The 16411-nt window shown below is 34.0% G+C and overlaps 1 protein-coding gene across 2 annotated transcripts in view; it reads left to right on the plus strand.

The window, feature by feature from the left end:
* Positions 1–16411, plus strand: part of DPP10 (dipeptidyl peptidase like 10) — a 653109-nt gene that overhangs the window by 470916 nt on the left and 165782 nt on the right. For both annotated transcript variants that reach the window (XR_007155206.1, XM_047873649.1), the window contains exons 6-7: positions 15602–15654; positions 15753–15834. Coding sequence is in view for 1 of the 2 variants with exons in the window: in XM_047873649.1 (XP_047729605.1) it covers positions 15602–15654; positions 15753–15834 (135 nt within the window). In the remaining variant the exon portion in view is untranslated. The remainder of the gene's footprint in view (positions 1–15601; positions 15655–15752; positions 15835–16411) is intronic.

Raw genomic sequence — 16411 nt, forward strand, 5'->3', positions numbered from 1 at the left:
TGTAGGAATATTTTAATAAAGAAAAAATACTAAACTGATTATATTGGGCAACTTCTTGCTTATTTGGGGAATACAAAAAAATACACAAAAAACAAAAGACAAAAAACTGGAATTATACTTCACACTTTTAAGAAAAAATGTTTTTAAGTGGATTGAAGAGATCATGGATCTTATCTTTCAATTTTTTTTTTTAATTTTATAAATTTTTAAAACATATTTTAAGTCTTTTTCAAAGCTTTTACATTTTTAATGAACTGTAATCTCAAATAAGATTTGGAGAATAAATACAAATTTTTTTTCACTTTTAATTTTTTTAGTGGAAATATAGTTGACACTTGGTTACATTAGTTTAAGTAGGTTTTACATAGTGATTTGACAAGTTTGTACAAGAGATCATGGATGTCAAATAACCATAAAAAATACTTGCACAAAGTGTGTAATGTTGAGTTAGTAAAGCTTCTCTTGACCTACTACTAGTGTCTAAAATAGGAAATGACTGTTAGAAATAATCACATAAAGATTTTCAATTTGGGGTGCATGGGTGTCTCAGATGGTTAAACGTCCGACTTCAGCTCAGGTTATGATCTCACAGTCTGTGGGTTTGAGCCCCGTGTCAGGCTCTGTGCTGACAGCTCACAGCCTGGAGCCTGCTTGGGATTCTGTGTCTCCCTCTTTCTCTGCCCCCACCCTGCCACCTTGCACACACACTCTCTCTCTCTTAAAAATAAACATTAAAAAAAAAAAAGATTTAAAATGTTTCTGTAGAACACACACAGAGTTGAAAAGACAAGCAATTGTGTAAAATATTTGTTTCAGTCATGAAAACAAAATTATGATTTACAACGTAAGAAGAGCTTTTATAAATCAATGAGAAAAAAAGAAACATGAATAACCCCATAGAAAATATACTGATAGACACAAATGAAGAAATATAAAATATTAAGAGCTATGACAAGATATTCAAACCAAATCAAAGTCAAATTGCAACTCTAAATAATTATGTTTGTGTTTGTTTTTGTCTTTCAAAGAACCCAAATCAGCACAACAGGTAACATTATTTTATTGTGGCATTAAGCGCACACATACACACACACACACCCCACACGTATATCACATAGCAGTATAAATTGTTTTCAGTCTTTGTAGAATTTGACTAGTTAATATGAAACAAAATATAAAACATGAATATCTTCTGATCTAAAAGTTTGTTCCTGGGAATATATCCTAAGGGTATACATGAATGGGTAATGAACATAATCTCAGCATTTTGTATAATATGTGAAAAATCTGATCATCAGAGCTATTAATATGTAAATACTTCTGTAAATTATCATACATTCTTGAAAATGATATTTATTATTATTTTTTCCAATATTTAAAAATTATTCAATGCAGAGGACTATTGTCTATGGAAGTATAGTGTGAAAAGTGACAAATACAAAATTTATACAACTACTATTTTTTTTTCCTGCTTAATAGTAAGACTTATTGAAATATAACTGACATAAAATATTCTATCAGTTTGGGTGTATATGATAGTGACTTAATATTTTATATATTGTGAAATGTTCCCCATGATAAGTTGAGTTATCATCTGTCACCATATAAAGTTACTATAAAATTATTGATGATATTCCCTATCTGTATATCCACATGACTTATTTATTTTATAACTGGAAGTTTGTACTTATTAATCCCATTCACTTTTTGTGCCTGCACCCACAGCCCTACTGCCACCGGTAACCAACAATTTGTTTCCTGTATCTGTGAGTCTCTTTCTGTTTTGTTCCATTCATTTGTTTTGATTTTTAGATTACATATAATAAGTGAAATCATACAGTATCTGTTTGACTTATTTCACTTAGCATAACACCCTCTCAGTCCTTCCGTGTTGTCACAATGGCTATATTTCATTCTTTCATAATGGATGTGTAATATTTATATGTAATGTATATAATAAAATAGATGAAGATATCTATCTATCACATCATCTTCATCCATTCATGTATCTACGGACATTTAGTTTGCTTCCATATCTTAGATACTGTAAATAATGCTACAATAATCATAGGTGTGCATATTTCTCTTCAAATTGGTATTTTAATTTTCCTCAAATACCCAGTAGTGGGATTGCCAGATTGTATGGTAGTCCTATTTTAAAATTTTTGAGGAACCTCCATGCTGTTTTCCATGGTAGTTGCACCAGTTTACATTCCCGCCAACAGTATACAAGGGTTTTTTCTCCACACCCTCACCAACACTTGTTATTTTTTGTCCTTTGGATAATAATCAGACAGGTGTGAGGTGTTGTCTCCTTGTGGTTTTGAATTGCAATTCTCACTTGATAAGTGATGTTAAGCCTTTTTTCATGTGCCTATTGGCCATGTATATGTCTTCTGTGGAAAAAAAAATGTCTATTTAAGTCCTTTTCCCATTTTTAATTTTTTGTATTAAATTGTGTAGCATCTTTTTTTCTATTTTGGATATTAACCCCTTATTGAATGTATGATTTATAAGTATCTTCTCCCATTCAGTAGATTGCCTTTTCATGTTGGTGGTTTTCTTCACTGTACAAAAGCTTTTTAGTTTCATGTAGTCCCATTTGTTTATTTTAGATTTTGTTGCCCTTGCCTGAGGAGACTCCCCCCCCCCAAAAAAAAACAACTGCTAAGATGATGTTAAAAAGTTTATTACCTGTGTTGTCTTAAAGGAGTTTTATGGTTTCAGGTCCTACATTCAAGTCTTTAATCCATTTTGAATTTGTTTTCATAAATGGTATGAGACAGTTGTCTAGTTTCATTCTTTTCCCTGTAGCTGTTCAGTTGTCCCCACACCCTTTGTTGAAGAGACTGACTTTTCCATTTTATATTCTTACCTCCTTTGCAATTGCCATAGATTAATAGACCCTAAAGCTGTGGGTTTATTTATGGTCTTCTTTATTCTATTCTCCTGATCTATGTGTCTGTTTTTGTGCAGATTGTTTTAATTACTACTACACCTTTGTAGTATAGCTTGAAATCAGGTGCATGATACTTCCAGCTTTGTTTTAATTTTTCCAGATTCCTTTGGGTATTCAGGGTCTTTTGTGGTTCCATACAAATTTTAGGATTCTTTTTCTAGTTCTGTAAAAAAATGCCATTGGTGTTTAAATGGGGATTACATTAAATTTGTAGATTGGTTTGGGGGGTATCAACATTTTAACAATATTAATTCTTTCAATTCATGAGTACAGTATATTTTCCCATTCATTTGTGTCATCTTCAGTTTCCTTCATCAGTGTCTTAGTTTTCAAAGTACAGGTCTTTTCCTCCATGGTTAAAGTTATCCTTAGGGATTTTATTCTTTTTTGATACAATTGTAAATGGGATTATTGTCTTAATGTCTCTTTCTGATAGCTCATTATTCATATATAGAAATGCAACCCATTTCTGTATGTTAATTTTATATCTTGAAACTTTACTGAATTCATTGATGTGTTCTAGTAAGTTTTTGGTGGAGTCTTTAAGGTATTCTATATAGTTTCATGTCATCTACAAATAGCAACAGTTTTACTTCTTCCTTTACAGTTTAGATGTCTTTTATTTGTTTTCATTGCCTAATTGCTGTGACTAGGACTTCCAGTACTATGTTGAATAAAAGTGCCAAGAGTGGGCCTCTTGTTACCGATCTTCAAGAGAAAGCTTTCAACGTCTTAACACCGAATATGATGTTTGTCATGACCTTGTTGTCATATGTGGCCTTTGTTATGCTGAGGTATGTTCCTTCCATACACCCTGTGTTGAGAGTTTTTATCATAAATAGATGTTAGGGGTGCCTGGGTGGCTCAGTCAGTCGAATGTCCGCTTCTTGATTTCAGCTCAGGTCATGATTCCAGGTTTGTGGGATCTAGCCCTCTGTTGGACTCTGTTCTGAGCATGGAGCCTACTTGAAATTCTCTCTCTCTTTTCCTCTTCCCCTCTCATCTGCCTGCATGCTTGCTTGCTCTCTCTCTCTCTCTAAATAAAATAAAATAAAATAAAATAAAATAAAATAAAATTAAATTAAAATAAAATGAGGTTAAATTTTGTCAAATGATTTTTCTGAATCAGTAGAGATGATCATATGATTTTTCTCTGTTCTGTTGTTAATGTAGTGTATCATGTTGAGTGATTTGTGAATGCTGAACAATCCCGCATCCCTGGAATAAATCTTGATTGTGCTGTCTGATACTATTAACATATTGTATCAAGTTTGCCAATATTTTTAGAAGATTTCTGCATCCTATGTTCAAAAGAAATGTCCGCTTCTAATTTAATTTCCTTTCCTTTTTTTGTTGTTGTTGTTTTGTTTGTTTTGTTTTTCATAGTGTCTTTGGTTTTGGTATCAGGGTATTGCCTGTCTGGTAAAATGAGTTTGGAAACATTCCTTCCTCTTCAATTTTTGGAATAATTTGAGAATAATAGGCATTAACACTTTAAATGTTTGGTGGAATTCACCTATAAGGCCATATGGTCCTGAACCTTTGTTTGTTGGGAGTTTTTAAAATTATTGATTTAATTTCATTACTAGTTCAGATTTCTATCTATTCAGATTTCCTATTTCTTCATGGTTCGGTTTTAGATTTTGTACTTCTAGTAACATCCATTTCTTCTAGTTATTTTTTTAATGTGTTTGCATATAATTGTTCATAGTATTCTCTTTATGATCATTTGTACTTCTGTGGTATCAGTTGTAACTTCTCTTTTATTCCAGGTTCTATTAATTTGATCACTCCTCCTTTTTTGCTTGATGAGTCTGGCTAGAGGTTTATTGATTTTATCTTTTGAAAGAAGCAGCTTTTAGTTTCACTGATCTTTTCTATTGATTTTAGTCTCTATTTCATTTATTTCTGCTCTTATCTTTGACCATTTCTTTCCTTCTACTAATGTTGGGCTTCATTTTTTTCTTTATTTTTCTTTTTTCAATTCCCTTATATATAAAATTAGATTTAATTGAGATTTTTCTTATTTTTGAGGTAAGCCTATATCACAATGAACTTCCCTCTTGGGGCTGCTTTTGCTTCATCCCAAAGATTTTGGAATATCGTGGTTCCATTTTCATTTCTCCCAAGGTATTTTTTAATTTCTTCTTTGATTTCTTTGTTGAGCCATTTGTTTGTTTTGCCTCCATGTGTCTGGGGTTTTTGCAGTTTTCTTCTTGTAATTGATTTCTAGTTTTATAACATTTTGTTAGAAAATATGCTTGATATGATTTTAATGTTCTTAAATTTATAAGTATCTGTTTTATGGCCTAACTGGTGCTCTATTATGAATAATATTACATGTGCATTGAAAAGAATATGTATTCAGTAGTTAGATGAAATGTTTTATATATATATATATACACACACATATATATATTATATATATAGTATGTAATATGTAATATATAATATCATATATAACATATACACAGACACACATATGTATATATTAAGTCCACCTGGTGTACTCTGTCTTTTAAGGTCAATGTTTCCATATTGACTTTCTGTCTGGATGATCTATCTATTGATATAAGTGGGATATTAAAGTCCCCTACTATACTGTGTTCTTGCCAATTTCTTTCTTTATGTCTGTTAATATTTGCTTTATATATTTAGGTGCTTCTATTTTGGGTGCATAAATATTTATGGGTTATGTCCTCTTCTTAGCATTATCATTATGTAATATACTTCTTTGTCCTTGTTACATTCTTTGTTTTAAAGTCTATTTTGTCTGGTATGAGTGTTGCTAATCCAACTATTTTTCTTTCCATTTTCATACAATATCCTTTATCACCCCTTCACCTTCTGTCTGTGTATATCTTTAGGTCTGTGTTGAAGGCAGTGTATAACTGGATCTTATTTTTAGTTTGTTTGTTCAAAGTATAATAACATACATGTTAGTTTCAGGTGTACAATATAATGATTCAGCAATTATATTATTCATTGCTCATCACAATAAGAGTACTCTTAATCTTCTACTTCATCTCTGTCCCTTCTGGAAATCACTTGTTTGTTTTCTCTATTTAAGAGTATTTTTTTGTGTCTCTTTCCATTTGTTTTCTTTGTTTTATTTCTTAAATTCCACATATGAGTGAAATCATATGTATTTATCCTTCTTTGTCTGACTTGTTTCACTTAGCATTATACCCTCTAGGTCAACTCATGTTATTGCCAATGCCTAAATCTCCTTCATTTTATGATTAATATGCCATTGTCTGTTTATACGACATGTTCTTTAACCAATTACTTATGGACACTTGGGTTGCTTCTATATCTTGCCTATTATAAATAACGCTGCCTTAAACATAAGGGTGCATGTATCTTTTCAAATTAGTGTTATTGTTTTCTTTGGATAAATACCCAGTAGTGGAATTACTAGATCATATGGTAATTCTACTTTTAATTTTTTGAGAAAACTCCATACTTTTATTAAAATGGCTGGGTCTTGTTTTGTTATTGTTTCTGTTTGTTTATTGCATTTATTCAGTCACTCTATACGTTTTGATTGGAGCATTTATCCCATTTACATTTAAAGTAATTATGGGTAAGTATGTACTTACAGATATTTTCTAATTTTTTTCTGGTTGTTTTTGTAGTTCTCTGTTCCTTTCTTTTCTTGGTCTTATTTTACAATTTGATGACAGTCTTTTGTGTTACATTTGGGTTTCTTTCTCTTTATTTTTTGTACATTTATTGTAGATTTTTGGTTTGTGGTTACTATGAGGTTCATACATATTGACATATATATTGTAGATTATTTTAAGCTGATTGTCACGTAAGTTCAAATGCCCTATATTTTTATTCCTCCTACCCTGTTTTTAGTGACATTATGTTTTACATCTTTTTACTTTGTATATTCTTTAACTACTAATTGTTGTTATAGGTGATTTCACAATTTTTGTCTTTTAACATTCATACTAAATATTTAAGTGGCCAATCCACATCCTTTTTAATATATTTGCCTTTACCAGTGAGATTTTTTCTTTCATATGCTTTCCTATTTCTAGTTATGGTTTTTATTTTTTAATTAAAGAAGACCCTTCAACAAGTCTTATAATGTTAGTTTAGTGGTGATAAACCAGTGCTTCACTTGGAAACTGTTTATCTCTCTTTCAATTCCAAATAATAACCTTGGCAGATACAGTATTCTGGTTAGGTTTTTTGTTTTTTGTTTTTATTTTTATTTTTCCTTTTAGCACTTTAATTATATCCTGTCACTCCTTTCTGGCCTGCAAAGTTTCTGCTGAAAAATCAGCTTGTAGCCTGCCAGTATTTCCCTTATATGTGATAATTTGTTTTGTTTTTCTCTTTCTGTCTTTTATATTCTGTTTACCTTTAGCTGTTGCCATTTTAATTATATTATATCATGATGTATATCTCTTTGGGTTCATCTTCTTTGATACTCTCTATCCTTCTTAGACCTGGATGTCTGTTTCCTTCTCTAGGTTAGGGAATTTTTTAGCCATTATTACTTCAAATTAGTCTTCTGCCCTTTCTCTCTTTGCTTTCTGGGATCCCTATAATGTGAATGCTATTTCTTTTGATGTTGTCTCTGAGATCCTTAAATTATTCTTAATTTTTTTTTAATTCTTTTTGTTTTTCTTTTTGCCGTTCTGTTTGCATGACACTCTCTGTCTCTCTCCTGGAACATTGATCCATTCTTCTGTTGTGGATTTCCATAGTGTATTTTTCATTTCAGTTACTGTATTCCGTAACTCTGGTTGGTTCTTATATTTTTGTCATTGTTGTTTTTGTTGTTGTTGTTGAAGTGCACACTGTGTTCTTCCATTCTTCTCCCGCTTTTGTTAAGCATCATTATGACCATTACTTTGAAGTCTTTATCAGGTAAATTACTAGTCTCTGTTTCATTAGTGTATGTGTCTTTTCCCCACTTTTTTTTTTCTTCTTTTATTTGGAACCTATTTCTCTGTCTCCTCATTGTGGTTTTTTTATGTTAGACAAACATAAAAACATTATGAGTTACATGGGATAGCTGCCTCTCCCGGTCTTGAAGGAGTGGCCTTGTGTCAGAGTATTATTTTTGTAAACTGTGTATGCCTGGTGGCTTTGACAAGCCAACTGGGGCTGAAGTGGGCACAAGTTGTGGGAGATCCCAAAATGTGCATTACTGGGCTGTCTTGATGGGATGGCTGGAATTGGTGAGGGCTAGGAACTCAAGGTGCACTGGGGCAGCCCTAGCAGTCCACTTAGAGTATCTGGACCCTACTCCCATCTGTGCTATCAAGGTAGAGAGAGAACATAAAAAATTAGCACCTCTGACCCCAGAGAGAATTCCAGTAGTTCCCTGCCTGTGTGTCAGTTACTCTAGGGTTAGTAAATGGATTTTTTTTTTTAATCTCTAAGGCTGTAGTTGTCCCTTAAACTGCTGGGTTTTTGTTTTCATTTTGTTGTTGTTTGTTTGTTTTTGCTGTGCCTCAGGGCAGGGGAGACCCTTCAGTGGTATCTCCTTACTGTAGGTTTCACATCAGTGTAGGGTTCTTGTCATTACTGTGTCTGTGTCTCTTCTACCCTTCTCTATATGGTCTCTTCAGTGTTTGCTGTGTGGAAGCTGTTCAATCAGCCTCCAGTTCTTTTGAAGAAATTACTCTACATATAGGTGTAGATTTGGTGTCTCTTTGGGAGGAGGTGAATTAAGAGTCTTCCTATGCCACCATGAGACTTTTATTCAAGATATTAAAAAGTTGCCAATTGAAATTGGTTTGAGTTTTTCTGGCTCTATTCTCTTGGCATAACCTCATGGAATGACTAAATAATTCCTATATAGTTTTTCCTCTAAATTTTGTATCAAAACAGTTGGATATATCTTGCTTGCTGTATTTTCCTGATGTGCAGATTAAATATTTCAAATAAATTTCTCACGAAAACATAAACTACATTTTAATTCAATTTAAATGAAGAGAGAACTTTTTCACCAAAGTTTGTGGGGAAAGAATGGACCACTTTCTAAGTTACATACTTGGTTCAGTCACTGGGAACCTGCAAAATATTTGTATGTGGAAACGTTGATTTTCATTCTTGACTTTTTAGTTCTAGCACTACATAGGAATAAGGTTGAGTTTGTCTCTCACTCTGTCCTCTTACAATGTATTTATTTCTGCATTGACATGCTAGAGAGAAAACTAGTTTATACATGGTTAGATGATGTATAAATTTATTTCAATACCAACTGAAAACTTACTGTACCAGTGTCAGTAATTAACCTTTACATGCTATTCAGGTTATCAAACCAGATATTTTCAGTGATTGGACATTTGAAATAGTTTAATGCCAATTGGTGTGAAAGTAGCTTATTTGCATTAATTAATGCAGAAAGGTCTGGTACATGAAAATATTTTTATTATAAAGAGTGGCATTGTCAATGAGGTTGGTACTTTAATCAGAGGTATATTATGGTGAAATTTCCATGTCAAATAATTAAGAAACTTTGATTATGGAGTATCATTGAAATGAAATTTTGTATTATAGACCTCTCATGAACTGAATTCTAAGATCAATTTGAAGGGGTTTGTCTGTGATGATCAGTTAATTTATCTAACATGGAATATATCAGAGATTGGCTGTTCTACTTATTCAAAGATCTCCTATTGTATAATACATTATATTCATCTTGTGCTGGCTATTGATAATGTTTAGCCCAGTTGGATTATATTCTGAGCACAGCAGTCCTACCTGGAATTGAGAAATGATGCCCAGGTAATTTTTGGTGTTACCTGCTTTTTAGACTTGAATCATCAACTATCCTTTTTCTTAAGTAAAATTAATGTATTATATGGAAACATGTTTACCTAATACAATCTCCTATTAGGTTTCTACTTACACACTATGCTGAAAGTATCACATTTCAATTCAGAGTGACTATACTATTTAGTTCAGAATGAATACATGATGAATACTAAAATAGCCAGAATAATATCCTATTTTTTTTTCCAAATGGGAACCCAACTAGACCCAATTAGGGCAAAGAGAAATATAAATATTACTTTTACTATGTATCTTCTGTGGCGATGGCTTTGTGATGCCTACAAACTAACAGAATGACTAAATTTGTTTTCTGGCAGATAGTGTTTTTTTTTTTTTAGTAGTAGTAGTAAGTTTATTTTTATTTGTTTTATATAGGTTTGGGCATAAATAGAGATGAAGTCAAGCAACACCTAAACTTTATCTTTTTCACCAACATTTATATTTAGTTTCACCATCTCGAGTATGTTCCTGTGCTTACCACTTATTGTAATGGTGAAGTAATTAAAGAATACTACATAATTCATGTTTGTGGTAACACATTAAAACAGTCCTTGCCTGTTTGGAATCAGTAAGATTTAGACTGCAATCTTGGTTTTATTAACTGTATATCTTGGTGAATAATATCTAAAAGTTTACGATGAACATTAAGTGAGAAAACAAATGAAAGTAGATTAAAATACTGAAAAATATTAATATACCCTTAATCCCTCCGATGTTTACTTTCCCTTTCAACCAATACTTGATCAGCATTCACAAAGCTTTTTTCATATAATGTTTTAGGAAAATTTCTGTAGAGCTGCAGCTTAAAATTATATGAATTGTTTTTACTATATTTGAGTATTCTGATAGCTTAGTTCTTCACTGAATAATAAAAATTTTTCCAGCAACAGAGTCACTACTTACTCATCTTTTTTTTTTTCAACATTTATTTATTTTTGGAACAGAGAGAGACAGAGCATGAACGGGGGAGGGGCAGAGAGAGAGGGAGACACAGAATCGGAAACAGGCTCCAGGCTCCGAGCCATCAGCCCAGAGCCCGACGCGGGGCTCGAACTCTCGGACCGCGAGATCGTGACCTGGCTGAAGTCGGACGCTCAACCGACTGCGCCACCCAGGCGCCCCACTACTTACTCATCTTAAAAGGGATTCCATCATCCTAGAACAAGCTTGACGTCATCATACCACTTACTTCCAAGAGAAACAAGTGCCCTTTTACCTTTATTGTTTTTTTCTCTCCCTGGCATTTATTTGTAAACGCTATTAACTCAGAGACTTGCTTCCTCACACTGTAGTTAACGAACTGCTTGAGTCCATGGCAAATCCATAATCCTATTTTAAATATTCTCCAGGCCATGAAAATGCATGCTCTTTATACCAATTCGGCAGTTTAACTGCAGTGCAGAAAAAGCTTTGGCACCCTGAGATATAAACCTCTGGTTTAATCATAAATTACTGGAGTGCCCTGTTCTTGTTTCCTGTAAGCGTAACTCTCCTTGACACGAATCCCCATAGATGTGTTAGGTAATAACTGATATTCCAAGAAAAAAAAATGTGAAAAACAGCTAAAGGAGAAGGGGATTTACATTTTTAATCTGATCTATTAGATCATCTTTCTAAAATGAAATCTCTCTTCACTGTGGTAATCACAATTAATTCATGCCTACTCCTGTCAATAAATCTTTGCATGATGGCTTAATAGGTCTTTCAGAAATGAATCTTTTGCAAAGCTGGAGCCGTGCTTCCTGTCCCAGCTCCCTGAAAGAGAATGTGCAGAGAGATTAAGTCACAATAATCAGACAGACATGAGCTCAAATTGTGGCTCTGTCTCCTACTTAAACTTTCAGTGCTTCACTTATCGTGAGAATTGTGAATGATAGTATATATTTCTTACGGTGTACTTAAATGTTAATATATTTAAAGCACTCAGCTGAGTCCAGTGTATAGTATATGCTCAATTCAAAAATTGTTCTTGTTAACAGTTACAATCTTGAAAGCAATAAGATTAATTGATTCTTGGAAAGCCTATAGGTTTATAATCTGCAATTCCTAATTTAACCATGACCTGCAACAGAGTGCTCTATACTAATGTAATGCTTCTCAACCTTGTCACCCTGACTGGATCAAGAGCTCCTTGGGGACAGGAATTACATTTATTATGGCCTTGGCATTTGGCAAGGAACTGAACTTACGAGCTTGCACATAGTATTCAATAAATGTTTATAAATTGACAGATAAAATAGAGTAAAATAAAAATGATCAATTGATATTCTTTTGTATTTTACCCTATTTTTAAAATAATCTTTACTATTGCAAGCTTATTTAAGTGTTTATTTATTTTTGAGAGTGAGAGAGAGCAAGGGAGGGGAACAGAGACAGGAAAAGAGAGGATCCCAAGCAGGTTCTGTGTGATAAGCGCAGAGCCCAACGAGTACCTCGACCCCACGAACTATGAGATCATGACCTGAGCTGAAATCAGGAGTCAGAAACTGAACTGATTGAGCCACCCAGGTGACCCACAGTTTTTTTTTTTTTTTAATGGTACTAAGTGCAGGGCTTGCGTCAAAGAAGTTGCTTAAAAGATGTTTGATAAATGAATGGAGGTAGCTAGCTTTCATTTACAGAACATGAATGCCACCATTCTGGATAACTTCTGTGTTTTTCTTGCATCCAAGTTCTGGCAAGTCTTAAATATGCTTATTTTTTGTTTCTTTCTTCCAGTAATATAGCATGCTATGTCTATATTACCAATACTGGTGATCTTTATTATTTGTGGATTCCAGATTTCCAAATTTAGTTGTTTTCTAAAATTTACTTATAATCTCAAGATCAATACTCTCTGTGTTTCTTAGGCATTTCCAGACACATGCAGAGCTGCAAAACATTTGGGCTGCCTGATACATATTTGCCGAGCTGAGATCAAACAGGATGACACTCTGCCTTCTTGTTTTAGCTATCATACGGTGAATTAGTGTCCTTTTCATAGTCCTTTTAGTGCTCTGCTTTTCACAGTTGTATTTTGTGTTGATGTGTTTGCTGTTTAAAATACCCCCCAAGCACAGTGCTGAAGTGCTCTCTAGTGTTGTGGCTAGGTACAAGAGGCTGTGATATGCTCTACAGAGAAAGCACATGTGTTAGATAAACTTTATTCAGGCATGAGTTATAATGCTGCTGGCCAGGAGTTCAGAGTTAATGAATCAACAATATTAAATATTAAATAGCGTCTTTCAAAAGAAATACACATGAAACAATGTTATGTACTGATTGGTTGATGGAAATGTTGTGACCAGAGACTCATAGGAAACTAGCTGTGTATTTCTTCTAGGAGGCGATGGTTCTGTATTTGCTAATTCAGAGTTTGCGATGACTTACAGCACAAAACTACAGCAAATAAGGAGAACCAATTATACTACCCTTAGCAATGAACACTTAGTAATCAACCTCTTCTTGAGGTTCCAAAGTAACGTAGAAAAGATAGGGATGAGACTAGATTGCAGGATCTTATGAAGCTTTCTGTTCCACCCAAAATCTTTGGCATCATGAGATTTAATAATTGGACATCCCAAGGCTAGTTTCCAGAAGTAAGCTTTGATCAAGTTGTTACATAGTATTTCTTAAGTTTGCCCCACTCCCACTACCTTTGCCATAACCCTTCACACTCCCTAACAGGCAGTGGAACATCATTTGCAGAGATGCGATGAATATGTGATTTCGGGCTGTGAAATATCTTTCTCCCCAAGGATCTCATCAGACGTTCACTTTGGCTCTCATTATGCAGCAGCCAATCATTACAGGAAAAAGACTGTTCCTAACCTTCGTGACTCGATCTTTATCCTCTCATCCTGCAATAAAACCTACATAGCTAATGTAGAAGAGGAATTTGGGATAAAAGGAAATGAGGAAATGATAAAAATAATAGACATCCTATCCACGGAGTAGGAGGGAGAAGGAGAGAGAAAGATTGGGAGAGAAAGAAAGAGAGAGAAATGCAGATTAACACAGTGTTAGACCAGTGCACCTTAATAAAGATGTTCAGTAAAGCTAAATCAAATTCTCTTTGGAAAAATCCCCCTTTTGAAATCTCTGCAGCACTATGCAAACAAATGTATGAAAGGAAACTTCTACCTCTAAACCCTGTTCAAGATCCTTCCTACTTTATACTTATTATATTCTATTGTGGGCATAGAATACTATTTGAATTATGGAAAGTTATAAAACAGGAAGTGTTTGAGATCTGCTGGAAGTATACACACACACACACACACACACACACACACACACACACTCCAAAGACAAGTGGACTCAGAGGAAAGCCCTAAACTAGGAATAAATGGTTAGTTTCTAGTTATCTGTAGACGGCAGACTACTGGCTTTGTGAGACACCTGTAAAAGAGGTGAAACCCCGCAACTGGTTACTTCAGCTTTCTGTGAGTCTGAAGACAAGTTAAGATTAATTTTATTGTGGACTTCCACCTCAACGCATGAACTATGGGGGAAAATGTTGTACTGGGTGAAGAACTATGAAGCAAAAAGTGGGTTTATATATCCCCCTTTCCAAAGTACATCATTTGGAGGACATCATTTGGAGACCTTTCAATTCATGCATTGAGAAGAGTCAGCAAAGTCTATAATAAGAATTACAGAAAGAGAGCAAAATTCAGTGGTTATATCTGGTTTTGTCTTAGTTGTTTTGGCCTCCTTTGACTAAAACAGTAATGCCCAGGAACTCTTTCTCTCAAGATGCCTGTGAACCTAGAATTCAGCTAGAGTGTGTTGGCTAATTAACAGGCAGGATGAAGAGACGAACTCCTTTTACCCATAACGTCATTGACACATTTGTCTGCTTGGAAGACAAAGTGCTCACTTGGCAGTTTGCTTTGGCAACAGAACTTTCTGAGATGGGGAAAAAATGTTTATAGAGGTGGTCACATTTCTTATCTTTTTGTCAGCTCTTGTAGTAAATTCAAGGTTTAAAATTTGTAGTCAAATATGGAATTTTATAGCATAAAGTGTGAATGCCAAAATAGCAACCAGGAAAAGTTATTTTTGCTTCTGCAACTCTACAGCAAAGGCAATCTTAGATTTAATAGTTATTTTAAAAGGAATGGGAGAATAAAGCTTCATTATAAAACACAATACTATAATAAATGGTGGAAGAATTGTGATTTTAATGCAAATAGACAATGCTAGTATTGTCTTACCAAAATATGTGGCCAATCATGTTTAATTGAAGCTATTATTGCAAAAGGAAGAAATAGCAATTTGACTTCTAGGGAGTTTTAATTGACAGTATTATAATATTTGTGCAGTGTACATCCAGTACTGGAATAAAAGAAGCTTTTATAATTGTGTGCTGAGAAAAGAAAGTAACAATATAAGTTTTCCCCAAAGATGTCCTAGCGGGGGGGAAAAAAAAGAAAAAGTTCAGGATATACAGCAGGAATGTGTCTAATGTGATTGAAGCATAGACTAGGTAAAGGGAAGTAGTGGATGGTAAAGCTGGAAAAGTGTGTAGAAACCAAAGTACCAAAATCCTTGAACATCAATGAAGCTTGAACTTTATTTTATAGGCAATGAGGAATCATTTGGTATTTTAAACAAGACAGCAATATGATCACAATTATACTAAGTATGGACTAGGTTGAATAAAGCGTTGGAAGGACAGTCAGAGGAGTCATGAGGCTTCTGGAGTAAGGCTCAGAACTGGAACAGTTCACATTTGATTTCTCTCTAAAATCAATTCTTGGACTTCCCGGATTTTATTAAGAACATATCTGCACCTTAGGATAGAGCTTTTATTGCAACCTAGGGTCCATAACTCTTTTTTTCTTTTAATTTCAGATTTTTCATTATTCCTATACTGCTTCATATGTGATTTACAACATACACACAAGGTAAGTTCTTTGATGCTGGTCTTCATTAGCAGTTGTCCAACTAAATTATTGGTGTAAATGTCAATTTGTTCATGTAAAAATATTTACCTTTTTTCAAGGGAAGTTTGGGAGTTAAATCCTCCAGAAGTAGAGGACTCCGTCTTGCAGTATGCAGCCTGGGGTGTCCAAGGCCAGCAGCTGGTAAGCACAGGCGTGGGTATTCACCAAACACTGTCAGCCATGGCCCCGTAGAAAACGTTTACAGAAGCCACTTCCTTTTGCAAACTGTCCTGTTATACTTGATGTTTTCTATTTACCTTCCATCTTCCATCTGGTATTCCAATTTAAGAATATATAAAATAATACAGGTATTATTTTATTAATTAATTAAAAAAGAAAAAAAAGTTTATAAATCATGGAACCTAGAAGAGATCCAAGAATACCGAGGTCTAGTTCTGTGGAATTTCCATTACATAACATTGTCAAGTTTATTTATTCTTTCTTTAAAATTTTTTTAATGTTTATTTCTGAGAGATAGAGACAAGCATGAGTGGGGGTTGGGGCAGAAAGAGGGAGACACAGAATCAGAAACAGGCTCCAGGCTCTGAGATTTCAGCACAGAGCCTGACGCGGGCCTCGAACCCACAAACTGCGAGATCATGACCTGAGCTGAAGTCAGATGCTTAAGTGACTTAGCCACCCAGGTGCCCCATCGTCGTTTATTTATTCTTAATGCATTATTCAGAGTAAAAATTTAAGACAGAAGTCTACACTTGAC

The sequence above is a fragment of the Prionailurus viverrinus genome, chromosome C1 (genome assembly GCF_022837055.1).
Source record: "Prionailurus viverrinus isolate Anna chromosome C1, UM_Priviv_1.0, whole genome shotgun sequence".
Taxonomy (NCBI): Eukaryota; Metazoa; Chordata; class Mammalia; order Carnivora; family Felidae; genus Prionailurus; species Prionailurus viverrinus.